The 16,288-nt window shown below is 44.8% G+C and overlaps 1 protein-coding gene across 1 annotated transcript in view; it reads left to right on the top strand.

Annotated features, from left to right (window-relative positions):
• The window catches only part of MAP3K15 (mitogen-activated protein kinase kinase kinase 15), a 119,990-nt gene that overhangs the window by 40,850 nt on the left and 62,852 nt on the right, over positions 1-16,288 (top strand). The window contains exons 4-6 of the mRNA XM_032389613.1: positions 1,254-1,447; positions 4,652-4,820; positions 7,049-7,155. Of these exons, the coding sequence (XP_032245504.1) occupies positions 1,254-1,447; positions 4,652-4,820; positions 7,049-7,155 (470 nt within the window). The remainder of the gene's footprint in view (positions 1-1,253; positions 1,448-4,651; positions 4,821-7,048; positions 7,156-16,288) is intronic.

Genomic DNA, 16,288 nt, shown 5'->3' with positions numbered 1-16,288 from the left:
AAAACCTAGGTCACGTGGGTATTTGAAATGAGCACTCCAATGGTGCAGGTTTTCCCCAGCTTCTGTTTGATCTGAGATGATAGCGTTCTGACTGTTTTCTGTAACTACTGCATTTCTTTCTAATTTAGAAGAAGCTACATTCCTTATTTGATTTCTTGTTCTTGGAGAAAATGTGTTTCCCAAGGTTATGTCTATATCAATTTAAAATACTCAGATAATTCCATTGGCTGAGTTGAAAAAAATTAAAGAGAAATCAGAGGAATTATTTCTGGCATGATATAGACATTCTTGAAAATTAAGTGAAGAGCTGGGAGTTAAAAAGTCTGGAATTTTAAGCTAGTTGCTTTTTGTGACAGTGTAGACAAAAGCCTGACTGATACAAGAATGTCCTATAAGAATGTATTTTAACCTTTCACATGTGCTAAAAATTGAGCATGATTCAGTGCTTTTTAGGGTTAGTGTTTACGCTTTGCAAAGGATCATGATTCATAGTCAAATGGTAATTATTTCTTACAAGAAAAGATACTGTTTTACCTGAGCAGTATTTGACTTTATAAAACTTTAGCATCCTTTTTTTTTAGATTTTATTTATTTGACAGAGAGAGAGTACAAGCAAGGGAAGCAGCAGGCAGAGGGAGAAACAGGCTCCCCACCAAGCAGGGAGCCCAACACAGGGCCTGATCCCAGGACTCCCGGATCATGATCTGAGCCAAAGGCTGACGCCCAACCAACTGAGCCACCCAGGCACCCCTTTAGCATCCTTTTTAAAAACATTTCTAAGATTAGTCCTATTTATTGACATCTGTTCCCTGCAAGACAATTTTTACTCAACAAAGTCTACCTGTCGTTCACCTGTGGTTAAATGGTCAAGCAATAGGGCTTTTCCATCTATGCTGAAAGAAAGAAAATCTGCCTTTCCATTGCAGTTCTTGGTTATCACTGGGTTCAAGCTCTTATTGGGGGGGCATGTAGTGAAATGATGTCATTCCTATGACTTAAAACCCTAAAAGCTCTGCCAGGGAAGTTCAGAGACCTATACAGATCAGTTCAGCATCTGAAACCACATTTTTGTGTTCTGGCTTGTGGCATTGAGTGGTTTCCGGTCTTGTGCCCAAGAGATTCCTTGTCCTGTTGCACACAGTCATTCTCAGGTGCTTTCTCCTTCCCCGTCCTACCAGGTTCTGCCTGCCCAGATCCACGGCTGTGCTTCTGTGTCAATGACTTTGTGAAACATTTTTGTTTCTGTTTTCCAGGCATCTAGTGGAAATTATTATTTCATCCCGTACATCGTGACACCGTGTGCTGATTATTTTTGCTGCGAGAGTGACGCCCAGAGGCGTGCCTCAGAGTACATGCAGCCCAACTGCGACACCATCCCGGGTCCGCTGTGTGTGCCCCTGGTGGACAGGTTTATTAGCCTCCTCAAGGACATCCACGTGACCTCATGGTAATTCCCATTCGCCGTCAGCAACCCTGGGAGCCTTGCCAGAATTTTCCTTTCATGGAAGCTGTAGACCCTTAGGAGACCGTAATGCCCAGAGAATGGGGAAACCCAGCCAATCCGTTTTGTGCTTAAGTGCTTCTGGAATCCATTATTGTTCCTTGCTCCCTCACTAAGTTGGACCATTGAGGTGTGGCCAAAAGAGAATAGAAGTGGAGTTTTAGCAGGTGAGGGTTGAGCCTGTATCTGGCCCCAGCTCCCTGTGTGACCTTGATAAATAATTCTGTGTAGCTGTTTTCTCATCTAGAAAATAAGGATGTTAAGTCACTGTTTCTATGCTCTTTCAACCCTGAGATTTCGTGTTTTAAAAAAGATCCTTTCTGAACATGACTTTGTCTCCCCCTGTCCCCAACCCCATGCAGCTGTTGAGGTTGTTAAAATGGCTCAACAAGTTCACTCCGATCATTAAGTTCTTGTGTTGAGTCAAGCCACAGGATATCCTGACCTCAGGATGTCTTGGGACGTGTTCTTGGCAGATTTATGTCCGAGAAGGTGGGGAATACTCATTCAGAGGTGGGCAGGTTTGGGTCTGAGTGCTGGGTCAGATGATTCTGCACTTGGCAGCCTCGTAAAAGTCAGCTCACCTATCTGAGCCTCTGTGCTCACGAAGCCATACCTTAAAATGTTCTCATTCTAAAAGTTGGAGGCCAAAAGTTATCCACTAAACTAAAGGATCCAGTGATTGTGCTTGCCGCCTATTTAAAGGATTTACTCCTGTAAGCTACCTCACAAGAAGGATCTGTCCTTCCAAAACAAATAAAAATCCAGAGCCCTAGCAGAATTGGCTTTAAATGGAAAGGCCCCCACGACCCACTGTGGCTCAGATGGTGGCTCCCCCAGCTGTGACGTGTTACTGTTGTGTCAGTCTGAGATACACACTTGCTAATAGTCTGTTCTTTTTCTATCCTGTCATCTCTTGTTTGGACACAGAGTTTCTCCTATGCACCTTAATGGGGAAATAAGACTAGAAACCCAGGTCTTTGTGACCAAATGCCAGTGTGGACAGCAGATGGGGGATCTTTAGTGGGGCATTCCTGCAAAGCCTGACGCAGTCCAGCCTTGCTGCACAATGAACATTTTAGTGACATTTAGGGAGAAAGCTCTTCAAATATTAGCTTTTCAGGTCTGATGAGGAAATGGGCTGGCTAGAGTCTGCCATCTGAGCCAGGCCTTGCAAAAAGTGGGCTCAAGTTTGTTTTTCGTGAAAGGAGTGTGTGTGTGTTATCAATAGGAAAGTACCTGTTTCGATTTGGTGTAATTCCAAAGGACTCGAAATACCCGTTGGTTGCTTCTACCCCTCGAATGGTTACTGAGAAGGGTACATGGGGCTTCTGTTTAAAACATCTGTAAGAGGGATGGCAGATAAGTTTTTCGCTCAGGTGTCAGCTCTGATAGATGGGTAAAGGCTGCCTGTAGCCTTGTGCTGAAAAGGGATTTGAAACCATTTTCAAGTTCACATCAGTCAGCAGCATCTTCCCTCATCACCACAGGCAGAAACGTCTACATGTGTAGTACATAGATGATCTCTCCAAGCCATACTCAATTCAGTATTTTGCTTATTTACTTACAAGTTAGAGCTCTTGTGAGGTTTCTTAGTTTATTAAAACTGTTTTTCAGAATTAGCCTTAAAAACAAGACTAAACTAAAGTCTAACTTCTCACTTGTCAGGTTAAACCAATAACACTTTAATATCTTTGATGCCTTTATAGTCCACCAAATGGACAGTGGCTGTCACCCAACTTAATGACTCCTAAGATTAATGACAGAATTTTAAACACTGGTGGAATCTGCTAATTTGCTCGTTGGGATGACAAGCAAGAGACAAATAAGAAAACAAAGAATTAAAGCAACGCACTGATAATTTTCCATCCGAGTGCTTTCTGTGGGGCATCACTGCATTCTTTAAATGTTATGAACATTGGCGTAGGCATAGGCTGTGTACTATATTCACATTTACTTGGCATAGGTTTAAATTTATTAAAAGTAAGTAACATTCGTTCTTATTCTTATGTATTTGTCTTTCTCTGAAGACTGTTAAATTGAGCCTGCTCCTTTTTTTTTAAGGTTTCTTTTAGAGACAGTGTGGGTGGGAGGGGCAGAGGGAGAGGGAGAGAGAGAATCTTAAGCAGACTGTCCACTGAGCACAGAGCCCGATGTAGGGCTCGATCCCATGACCCTGAGATCATGACGAGTCTGCTCCCTTTTTTCCCCCATGAACAGCCTAGTTTTTCTCTCTATAGCGAAGTCCTCTGAGCTACTTAACCGGTTGATTGTAGATTACTGCTTGGCAGTGCCCAGTCTCCATTAAAACATTACTTGGAAAGTAGACAACATATTTAAATCAATCTATGGTCATTGTAAGTCGGCCTCTATACATCAAATTAGATCATTTGTGAAAGTTTTAAACCAAATACCAGATATTAGCATTGGTAAGAGATTCCAGTGTGGATTTGAACTGCTTTAGATGTTTTTATACATCCCTATTATTATCTGGATGCTCCCAGGAAGGAAGTTTTGTTTTACGTTAGAAAAGCATTCTGGCAGTCAAAAATGAGCAGGGGAGTGGGAGTAAAAGGCAGAGGTTGTCCATAAGCTTCCAGGCACAGCTTCTGGGATTGCTCATGGACACACCCAGTTTCTGGCTCTTGGCCAACTGGAAAAAGCTTTGTGATTTCTGTCTAGGTGGGGATACCTGATAGATGGACGTTAAGGACATTCTCATTATACTGTGTTTCATGGTTTTTGGACTTGTATTTGGCTTTGTGATAATGTGTTAAAATAGTGGGGGAAATAAACGATTCAAGTAAGGTAACCTCTTGCTCTGTGTTGGAAAATCCCGGAGGGGATAGGGTGGGCTGAGTAGCAAGTCCTATGAGTCATCCAAATACTGACAGGGGTCAACTTTGACAATATTTCCAAGGTCCTAATGAACTGAATTTGTTGATGTTGAATGGTTAGTTCCCACAAAAGGCGACTAGCAAGTAGGACCTATCTTGTCTCTGCTGGTGCGGGGAGGCTCGGGGCTGGGAGAGGCCTCCCTGTGTCCAGCTCTGTCATGGCGATGAGAACCAAGGTGGTTTGAGCTGCCGAAGGAAACAGGGTCCCACATGTAGGTAGATGATACTGGAGGTTTTCCTATTTCCTCTCCAGCGCTTACTACAAAGAAACCTTGTTAAACGACATCCGGAGAGCCCGAGAGAAATACCAGGGTGATGAGCTGGCAAAGGAGCTGGCTCGGATCAGACTTCGCTTGGACAACACCGAAGTCCTGACCTCGGACATCATCGTTAATTTGTTGCTGTCCTACCGCGACATCCAGGTACGAGCCCCCTTCTCAGAGATGAGTGCATGCGGAGCGCTTCCTTGGCCTGAGGAGTTCACTCCTCACGTGAAGCACTCTTCTGCCCGCCAGATGGTTAGCTAACTGGTTTATGGCCAAAAGAGGATTGTGGCTAGGTCGTAGGTCCCCTAGCGTATCTGTTGTGCGGGTAACATTGGAGGTTTTGTCGCATCAGATGGCCACTCCAGCCAAACCTCATTCACAGTACTGCTCGATAAAAGGAACTTAGAATTTAACAGTTTAGATGCACTTTATGCGAGGCATTGTTTCAAGCTCTTGGCGAATCCCAATTCACTTAATCCTCTTCACAAGCTTATGGGATGTATACTCTGATTATCCCCGTTTTACAAATGAGGCACAGAGAAGTTAAGTAAGTTGTCCAAGGTCACACAGCAGTTAACAGATTGAACTGAGGCAACGTTGTCCTTGCTCTTTACTCCCCGGCTATGCTACTTTCTTTAGGCCTCTGTCACTTTCTTCTTTGTTGAGCACCCCGTCCATCAGTGACAGGGAGGGTAGTAGCAGAGGCACATCCAGGACCCATGGTATGCAGAGGTTTACTCTAAAACAAGCATCAGAGCCTCATGAGGAGTGCTTGAGACAGAGTTTATGGGATGCGGTACCATGCAGGAAATGGAGTGTTTCCTCCCTCCAAGTTAAATGCTGTTGAGCCATTTGTAAGGATGTCCTGACTTGCTTCCCTTTGGGGGGAACACCGGACAGTGTGCCTTCCATGCAGAATTCTACAAAGCCATATTGGAGGTTGTTGACAACAGGTCTTTAAATCAAATTGAGAGAGGCACCCACTTATGACCTGAGCAAAGAAGAATCAACTGCTAAGGAACGCACACCCTGGTGATAAACAGATGCATCTAATTGGCTTTAATAGCAGATGCTATTAGGGATTTTGACAATGATGAAATGGCCAGGGGACAAGAGAATGCAAATGACCTGTTTTTGAAGTCTGTCTTCCACTGAACTCCTTCTGTCCTGGCCTTCACGCCTCTCTTCTTTTTATAACCTTCCATTGGTAGGGCTCAGAGGTAAGCCAGAAGCTTCTTGGAATACACTCCCGCCTTTTCTTGAGCAGCAGCATCAAGGTGCAGAGCCACAGAACAGGCGTGGGATCTCAGTGGGCAGTCCTCCTCACTGAACTGTGGCTGGCGGCAGTGAGCTGGCCAGTCACCCCGATTGGAAGCCTGGCCAAAAGGGTAGCAGATGGCGCTGCTCAGAGGGGACCCAGCTGAGACGAACACAGTAGCAGTTTTTCCCTGGGTAATTATGCAGTTTAGGACCTGCTTCTCAACTGGAGGACGTGTGGCCGGGTCTGAAGACCTTGTTGGTTTTCATGGCTTAGGGGTGAGGGGGAGGTGCTGCTGTCATCTCCCGGCTTCAGGCCCCGGGTGCTGCTTAACCTCCCAGAATACCCAGGCCAGCCCCCACAAGCGCGAAGGAGCCAGCCCCAAAGGGTCAGTAGTGCCAAGGTGGAGAAACCCTGGTTTAGATGAATTCAGTTCTTTATGGCAAAATGGGAAGGACCTGGCATGTTTGCTCTCTTCCCATGCTAGGTGACTATAAGATTTTGTGTGTGTTTATATCTCGTTCGTTTTAATTTAATTTTATTTTTTTTAAGATTTTATTTATTTTGACAGAGAGACACGGCGAGAGAGGGAACACAAGCAGGGGGAGTGGGAGAGGGAGAAGCAGGCTTCCCACGGAGCAGGGAGCCCGATGTGGGGCTCGATCCCAGGACCCTGGGATCATGACCTGAGCCAAAGGCAGACGCTTAACTGACTGAGCCACCCAGGTGCCCCATCTCGCTCATTTTAACCCACAGCTCTGCTCATGCTCTTAACTCTTCTGCGCTCACGGCGTGGGAGCTTTTTCTGGGCTGCTGGACTTGCTTGCTTGCTTTTGTTGCCTTTGGATTTAACCTCATCCCCTTGATCCTTTTGTGGCCTCCGATAGCAGGGATTCTTGGTCCACCTTCTCTCTCATTCATTTTGGGTTGTTGCTGTGTTTTGTTTTTTTTTTTTAAATCTTATTCCTGTTATCTTAGAGGCTGTAAGTAACTTCACTAAATGCTGTCTGTAGGGAAACGCTTGTATTTAAATGCTGAGGCAGTCTTAGGTTGATAACCATTCAGAAGAACCTGAGAAGAGCTGTGGGTCTCCTGTCTTTCTCACCTTGGGACCTCTTGCCAACAGGACTATGACGCCATGGTGAAGCTGGTGGAGACCCTGGAAATGCTGCCTACATGTGACTTGGCCGACCAGCATAATATTAAATTCCACTATGCATTTGCACTCAACAGGTAAGAGTGAGACCTGCTGCCTGTTAAATTCTTCTTTCATTCAACCCTCACTGAGCCAGATCGGGTGCTAAATGCCAAGGTTATGAAAATGGGCAAGGCATCTGGTCTTGGTGTTCATGGATTTTGTCTTTGGAACGTATATTCCAGCCATGAGTTCAGACATGTAACTAAAGCCCTAGAGCTCAGAGCAATAAATGCCTTGATGAGGGTTTGCCCCAAATGCTGTGGAAGTCCTTCCACTTGGGGCTTTTAAAGAGACTTCCCTGGGGTCTTTAGGGCTGGGTTTGGAATTCGTAGTAAGAATTACCTCACATGCAGAAGATAGTGTGGGATGGGGTGGTGAAAAGGCCATTCTACTTGGCCAGAGCAGAAATGGGAGCTTAGTGTTCTTCATGTGCAGTGGGCCTTCAGGGAACATCCAGGGCCTTCAGGGAACATCCAGGGCGATTAGAGTACAGGATGTCCCGGAAGCAAAAGCATGCCCTGAGGCTAAGTGTGGAGGCTGGGACTATGTCTTGAAAGGACCTCATATACATGAATAAGGGGTTGATAGTATCTTGTGGACTGTGGGGGATGAGTTTAAGCAACTGGATGACTGTTGTAGGATAGGAGAAGAGGATGCTGTCTTCATTTACTAGTATAATCTGAACTTTTGAATACAAATTTCTGGGCTAGATGGAGTTTGTGAGACTTGGAAATTCCTGCCTGGAGACCAGGAGCCTCAAAAGCTTGTGTGCTGGGGGTATTAGGATGCTGTAACAAAGAGACCCGGAATGCAGTGATTTGAGTAAGATGGAAATTGCTCTTTCACCTAACAGTGTAGCAGTGAGTGGGCCAGATGAGTGGCTTAGCACTGCTCCGGGAGTTGTTCGGGGACCTGGTTTCTGACCATTTTGTAGCTCTTGAATTTGTGAAAATGTTATCCCCTTCTAGTTGAAGCTAGGTCACTCCTACTCTGTATTCCAGCCTATACAAAGGGGGAAAGACTGGAAGTTCAGGACTAGTTCCTTTAAAGCAAGTAGAATTAGCACGGGGACACTTCTACTCGCATTCCATTGGTGAATGCATAGTCACATGACCCCATGTAGCCGGAAGGGCAGCTGGGAAATGTAGTCTCTACCTGGGCAGCCATGTGCTCATTCAAACTCAGCTACTGTGGATTTGGAGGATAACTAGGAGTTGGCCAGGTTGAACCTCGCAAAATCCCAGGTGCCTAAATGTTTTAGTCCTGCAGTCTCCCTTCTTCCCCGGATAAGATACAGGAAGGGGAACACCATTAGGTGAATACGGTGAGAGCCATGCCCAGATAAACTTACTGCTGGGCCTGCCCTCTGCTGGGGCCAGGAATTGGTCATCTTGAATCATAAAGCAAAAAACTCTGGGAGGGTATTCAAACTTAGCCTGAGAGCCAGAGAGTTCTGGCACCTCCTCATCAACCTTCCGTGGCCAACATCTTCCACAGGGAATGAATAAAGTGAGTGTAGAGGTGACCTGAGTGAGAGGACTCTTGTGTCTGGTTTCTCAGAGTCTTGGCTTGGCTTCAGCAGCTGGATCAGGCTACACGTTGTGGGCTTGCCCCTGACAGCATCTGCAGGACAGCAGATGTGTTCAGGAGCCCGTGGCTTCAGGAGGCTCATAACACACATGATGTCACATCTCTCTTTTATAGCGAAGCAAGATGTACACGCAGTAAAATGCATAGATCATAAGTATAGAATTTGATGAATTTTGATAAATGGACATACGCTGTAAACAAGGCCCCTATCGCAATATAAAACATGTCTATCCCCTCACAGTGCTCCTTTGGGCTCCTTTGCAGGCAAGCCCCACCCCTTCATAGGCCACCACTGTTGTCACATCTGTCACCATACATGAATTTTTCCTGTCCTGGAACTTCATATAAATGGAGTCACAGAGCGTGTATTCCATCGTGTCTGTTTCCTTCACTCAGCATCACGTTTGTGAGATTCATCCGTGCTGTTGCATGTATCGGTAGCTCCTTGATTCCTGTTGCTCTAGAGTAGTCCATTGTATGGATATACCACAATCGACCTGTCCGTTTGTTTGCTGATAAACCTTGGGGCTTGTTTTCAGTTTGGGGGTGCTAAAGAACCGTGCTCCTATGAATATTCTTGCGCATGATTTTTGTACACATATGGCACATTTCTGTTGGGTACATAGCATGTGTCCTGCTCTCATAGACACTGGCAAACAGTGATAGGATTTTTATTCTTTTTGAAGGGGAGGTTTCATGGTCTCTATGAAAATGTGCCTGTTCTCTCCCCCACTGGTCTTTAAATTCAGCGTCCCAGGGCAGGGAGCGTCGGGAAGGGCATCTGCATTAAGCCTGAAAAAAAAGGTCCTGTAACTCTGTTAGGCCAAAGTAGTGTGTGCCACTTTTATTTATACATAATCATACTTGATTAACCCTTGATTTATAAGGATTAAATGAGTTACCACTGGTGATGTTCCTGGCAGAATGCCTGGCCCACGATAAGTGCTATAAAAAAATGGTTTGTTAAATAAAAACTAAGAGGGTCATTTAAGTCAGTCACCACTGTGTCTTGTCCCAGACGGAGTAGAGGTAACTGTTGTCAAACAGAACAGTCTGATTGCCATCCACTTGAAGTAATAAAAGAGAAAAACAATTTGTGAAATGGAAAACCAGTATCTAAGGGAAGTGGGTGTGGCAGGATGAAGTGATCCCAAGACCAGTGTGTTTCCAGTTGGGAAGCGGAATGGCCGGGATGCACACACACCCCGGAACCACCTTGCTCTCTGACGGTGGCTCTTTTCCTTCTGGGCCCCTAGTAGACAGTGGCTCTGTATTATGGGCCAGGCAAGGTGTCAGCATATTCACAGTCGAATTTGGCACTATGTATGGTTTTGAGAAACTGGGTGGCATCACCTTGTGTCTATAAAGGGAAATACAGTGATGGACAGATGATTTTCCTGCATTACAGTTGACCTTTAACTCTCAGGAAGTGGAGCAAATCGTGGCCGTAAATTAGTCACTAAAGGTTGACAGTTAATGAGTGATGTTTGAGCCTCAGATGGCAAGGGCTCTCTGTGACTAGGAAGGCTGGCTGGAGCCAGCTAGCTTTTCCGGCTAGCTTCCACTTCAGCTGCATTCAGAAGCGCGTTCAAAGCTGCTTCAAGTTTGCTCTGCGCACTTAAACTGCTTGCCACTCGGTGGCATGGAATCCTGTATGAGGAGCTTTCATTTGCTGCTGTTTTTACAGCCAGGACTTTATTAGATACACAGCCAGAAGAACCTGACCAAGGATCCAGGCAGCAGGCAGAAAGATAGTCTGGAAGGAGGAGTACTGGAATCAAAGTGATAGGTTAGGAACAAGACGTGCCTGCACAAAGTAGGAATGTTCTCATATTCTACTCCCTGTGTCTTCGGGGCAAGACTGCCAACTCCAGAGGAAAGTACTCCGTGGGGCCTAGAAATGCGTGCAGGGGTGATAGATGAATGTTACAGAATCCAGCCGGTGCCAGGGAGGCTGCAGTCTTGTTCCAGAACCTACAGTGGTCACCTCTTCCTCAGCCCCTGGGGCTGTCCAGCCACGTCCTTGCTCAGGTGGAGGGACACGTGCCCCCAGGAGGGCAGTGTGGGCTCCTTGTCTCTGCTATAACTGCCAGCGTCCTTTTCTTTGTTTCTTCTGTTTATGTTCACTGTTCTCTCTCACCATCTTAATTCATGCATTTATATGACCATTCTTTATTAGGTGTTTGTTAAAAGTAGAAAAATGATGACCTTTCCCCACTTGTATAGTGCATTGGTCTCCGGGTCACTAAAATCGTGTTGCCGAAGGAGGACCCATGTTTGTGGTGATCATTTTCCTGGCAGTGAAGACAAACACGAATCCTGTGAATTTAAAAGGAGTCACCTGGTCCAAACCCTTCATTTTAGTAGGAAGAAAGAAAGAAAGGCAAGGGCCCAGGATATAACAGCTGATCAGTAAGAGATCTGGAGCCAGAACTCCCCAGCTTTAGCACAGTGCTCTAGATACACTCATTTAATAATGTCACAGCGTCATCTGTGAAACTCTGCCCAGAAAGCTTCCTCTTATTTTCATTTGCCTGAAGGACAACCAAAGGAGCCCTGGGCCTCTGGGAACTGTAGGGCCATCCTTTTATATGTTCTGCTCTGTCATATATGATGAGAACATTAGATGGTAGCTGAAGATTGAAGCCACTCTCATATACTTTTTATACCAAAAGACCAGTTGCAGTATTTTTCTGAGAAATGGACCATCTCAGTATGTTCTGAGCAGTTGCCTTGCCAATAATACATATTTTCTTTTTGAAAAATATTGACCCAAAGGACTTAAACCACTTCCATCAGTCCTCTCCCCAGCCTCCTTGGGCCTAAGAGATCTTCCTTTTCTATCCAATTCCTGCTTCTGTTCCCTCCCTTTTGTCCCCACATCTTCTGACTTTTGTGTCAGGGAAGGCCTTTGTGCTGAAGAAGACCACGCATGAGGGTTTCCTAAAGTTAACAAGTGATGGAAAAATACAATCACATGGGTTATATGTTTCTCTCTCTCTCTCTCTCTCTCTCTCTCAAACAATTTGAGAAATATTTCAAAACCACTCTGACCACTCTGCTATTGACAACCCATGAAACTGTGGACTGCATTGCCGTGGAAGAAATGAGGATAATGGTAATTAATGGGATGGGTTTTTTTTTTATTGCAATTCCAGTATAGTTAACATACAGTGTAATGTTAGTTTCAGGTGTACAATACAGTGATTCCACACTTCCATACATCACCCGGTGCTCATCAGGACAAGTGCCCTCCTTCATCCCCATCACCTGTTTCACCCATCCCCCCTACCCCGTCCCCTCTGATAACCAGCAGTTTGTTCTCTAGAGTTAAGAGTCTGTTTCTTGGGGCGCCTGGGTGGCTCAGTCGTTAAGCGTCTGCCTTCAGCTCAGGTCATGATCCCAGGGTCCTGGGATCGAGCCCCGCATCGGGCTCCCTGCTCTGCAGGAAGCCTGCTTCTCCCTCTCCCACCCACCCCCCCTGCTTGTGTTCCCTCTCTTGCTGTGTCTCTCTCTGTCAAATAAATAAATAAAATCTTTAAAAAAAAAAAAAAAAGTCTGTTTCTTGGCTTGCCAGTCTCTTTTTTTTTTTTTTCCTTTACTCATGAGCCAAATTATGAAAGCAGCCTACGTGTCCATCAATAGATGAATGGATAAAAAAAGATGTGGAGTGTGTGTGTGTGTGTGTGATGGAATATTACTCAGCCATCAAAAAGAATGAAATCTTGCCATTTGTAGTGACATGGACAGAGCTAGAGAGTATAATGCCAAGTGAAATAAGTCGGTCAAAGACAAATACCATATGATTTCACTCATATGTGGAATGAGATGGTTTTAAGAACTAAATAAGACTATCTTAAATAAAAAATTTAGGACAGTGCCTGGCACATAGAAGAAGCTGAGTGAATTTGAGTTGTCCTTCTATTTCCTGATGGAGAATCCCAACCACCAGTGTTATATCACCTTTAACGATAGTATTTGAGAAAGGCTTCTTAAGAAGAGCTGGAATCTCGAAGGCCATTTGGAGTAAAATGTGAGATATAGTGAATAGCTTCTGAGTTCTTCCAAGTAGAAGTTCTTCCAAGTAGAAGTCCATTGATTGAGAAACTTTGCATAAAGTTATGGAAATGGTCCCACATGACCTGGGTCCTTCCTTGCCTCCTGTCCTGTTCCTGGTTCACTGCCTTGTCGCCACTCTCACCTGCCCTCAGTTCTTAAGAGGGGCAGGCTGTTCTCTTTGTGGGTGTTTCCTCTGTCTGGAGTGTTCATTGCTTGCCAGACTGAATCTGATGATCCTTCAGTGTCTAGCTAAATGTCCCTTTCCTTAGAGGTTGGGGTTGCAGAGAATACCATATCTAAAAACAGTGTCCTTGCTGTTACTCATTCTCATAGCACTTGTTCTTTTCTCTCATAGCACTCATATTTCTATGTTACTTTCTAATATTTATCATCCCTCCCACTAGACTAAATTTGGAGGGGGCTGCAGGAGCCATGGTCTACCCTGTGCCTAAGACCATTGTGCCACCCAGTAGGTATTTTTTGAATGGGTGAATGAATGAATGAATGACTCTGTGATCTGCCGTGGTCTACAGTTGGAAGAGATCCATATGGTGATATCTGGGTTCTTACAGTTAAGGGCTTGGTATAGTAGAAGGCAAATTTATTGAATTTTTCTTTATATGTGTGAAAACAAAAATATCTAAGTCCTATATATTCAATGTATACAGAAAACTATAAAAGCAGAATTACTGGTAATACCACCATCAAAGTAGGGCTTGGCCCAGAGCAGGCAATCCAGAAAGTGAAGGGCTGCATAAGCTAGGTCAGGGTCAGCAGCGATGGGTGTTTTCCTAGTGTGGGATCCCAGGTGTTAGTGAAAGTGGGATATGATATGAACTCAGAGGGGAATTGGTCGGTATCACCAAGGAAATCTATGCCGCCTTAATGTTGGTGACTTGTATGTTAAGGTAGGGTAACTGCTATAACAAGTAGCATGACAATTTCAGTGACCTAACATAATGAAATTATGTTTACTTCATAATTATTTTCACTTATGCGTCATTCCAGTGTGGATGTATCGTGCTTAGCCAGTCTCTTCTCCAGGTGATTGACAATCCACTCTCCTCCCATCTTGATGCTCCATGCTCTCTTCGATTCTCAGCTCTCCTTTCAGCTGGATGATAAAAAAGAGAGAGACCATGGTGAATTGCCAGGGATGGGGTGTGTGTGCGTGTGTGTGTGTGTGTGTATGGTAACAGCTTTGCTGAGACATAATTCACATACCATACAATTCACCCATTTAAAGAGTACAAACCAGTGGTTTTAGTATATTCAGAGTTGTGCAACCATCACAGTCAATTTTAGAATATTTTCATCATTCCTCCCCCCAAAACCCTGAACCCATTACCAGCCACTGCTCCCTATTTTCCCCCTAACTCCCCTCCCCAGCCCTCAACAACCACAATTCTACTTTGGCAATCCATTAGCAGTCGCTCCGTATTCCCCACCTCACTGGCTGGCCCTAGGAAACCACTCATCTGTTTTTTGTCTCTGGACTTGCCTATTCTGGACACTTCATATGAATGGAATCCTATAATAGGGGAGCTTTTCTGGCTGGCTTCTTTCACTTAGCATACGTTTTCAGGGTTCATTCATGTTGCAGCGTGTGTCAGTACTAAATTTCTGTAGCTGAATAACATTCGATTCTACTTATATATAACCCATTGTATTTATTCATTTGTCAGGCGATGGACTTTTGGGTTGTTTCCACTTTTTGACTCTACCCGGGAGATTTGTCTGAGCCTGGTCAGGAAGTGATGTTCGTTACTTGATGGCCTATTTCACTGGACAAAATTCAGTCTCGTGGCCCAACCTAACTGCAAGGGAAGTTGGGAAATGTGTTCTGGCTGAGGGCCCAGGAAAAAAAAATAAATGGGTTTTAGTGAACACATCCTAGTCTCTACTGCAACTTGCAAATAAGGGGTAGAGTTGAAGTGGATCCATCCACGTGGAGATCCTTGAGAGTGTGTCATCAGAACCAAGAGCGCAGGCAGGAATACTCCTCATCTCCTGTTGCTTTTGTGAAAAGCCAGCCTCAGAAGTGCCCAGCTCCTCATCAGGGCCTACCGGTTCACTGTAAAGCCCAGCCTTTATAGATGTTGCTTGGTGGTCCCAGGGGACTAGAAAAGGTTGCGATGACGGGGGCAGGGATGGGATGATTTAATAGTGGTTCTGCCCTGATACATAACTAGGACCTGTTTGTAGAGTCAGAAAACAACCATTCTGCTTCATGTGTTTCTTTGGCTCTGGGCATTATCCACGCTCAAACACAGGTTGCCTCTAACTGTTCCTTTCTCCTTATGTAAATATGAGGCATCTGGCCAGACTAAGGCACCTGCTTCCTTGTGGCAGGTGTGTATCTGTCAAGATCCAATCAGGAAACAGAAACCTCTCTCAGTATTTAAAGTAGAGGAAATTGACTATATGGAATTGGTTACATGGGTGATGGAAGAGCTGAGTAGCCACACAGGGAACCGAGGCCCCTCAGAATTAACATCAGCAAGAGGCTGTTACCATCCCTCCTTTGGCTGAAGGGACACAGGAAAGAGGTGATGTGATCAGAACCTAGGAGCCAGGATCCCTTGAAACCATTACAAGCCAGCTTATTGGCAGGTAGGTCTACAGAAGAGACGCAGCTATGGCTAGAGCCGCCACCCAAAACACACCAAAAACGGGAGAATGTGCTCCGGCTACTTTGTCCTTGCCCTCCAGATACCTGTCCACCTTGGTCTTCCATTGGTGCTCATGGCTGGCAATCAGGTCTGGGAGCCTGGGAAGCAGCCTGGAGGAGCCTACTCCCCTGGGACGCAGAGCAAAGCAGGTGGCAGAGGAATGTATCTGAAGGCAGAGAGCGGTGATTGGCCCAGCAGGACACTTAACTTCCGGAAACCCTGATCAGTTTCTACATATTTTTAAAACCACCTTTATTAAGGTATAAGGGAAAACTGACATACAATAAGATGCACCCATTTAAAGTGCTCAGTTTGATGAGTTTAGCCAAATAAATACACCCGTGTAACTACCACCATGATTAAGAGACAGAAGGTTCTATCCCTCAGAGTTCCCTTTTGCACTTTTTTGTCACCCCCGCCCCCTTCATGCCCTTCCAGCCCCAGTTTGGATAATGGCGATTGACCCATATTCCAGGTCACTGATCCTTTCTTTCAGAGTGTCCAAATCTGATGTTAGGACCTTTCAGTGCCATTTTTTTTAAAATTTCAGTTTTAAGATTTCTATTCATTTGTTTTTTGAGATTTTCCATTTCTCTCCCAAAATACCTTAATTCTTCACCCATACGTGTTATGTATGTATAAACAGTATATTTGTAATAGTTGTAAGTTCTTGTCTGTCAGTTTTAGTAACAGTCATTTCTGGTTCAGGTTCTATTTTTTATCCTGATTATGGGCCACATTTTCTTCTATGCACATCTCATAATTTTATTGTATTCTAGACATTTTATCTAAAAGAACCGAGGAGACTGAAGTATAATTTGTTTTATTATCCTGAATAACTGAGCCC

This window comes from Phoca vitulina, unplaced genomic scaffold, assembly GCF_004348235.1.
Source record: "Phoca vitulina isolate PV1807 unplaced genomic scaffold, GSC_HSeal_1.0 scaffold55, whole genome shotgun sequence".
Lineage (NCBI taxonomy): Eukaryota > Metazoa > Chordata > Mammalia > Carnivora > Phocidae > Phoca > Phoca vitulina.
The sequence above is the reverse complement of the archived record's forward strand: the minus strand, read 5'-3'. Positions and strand labels throughout refer to the sequence as shown.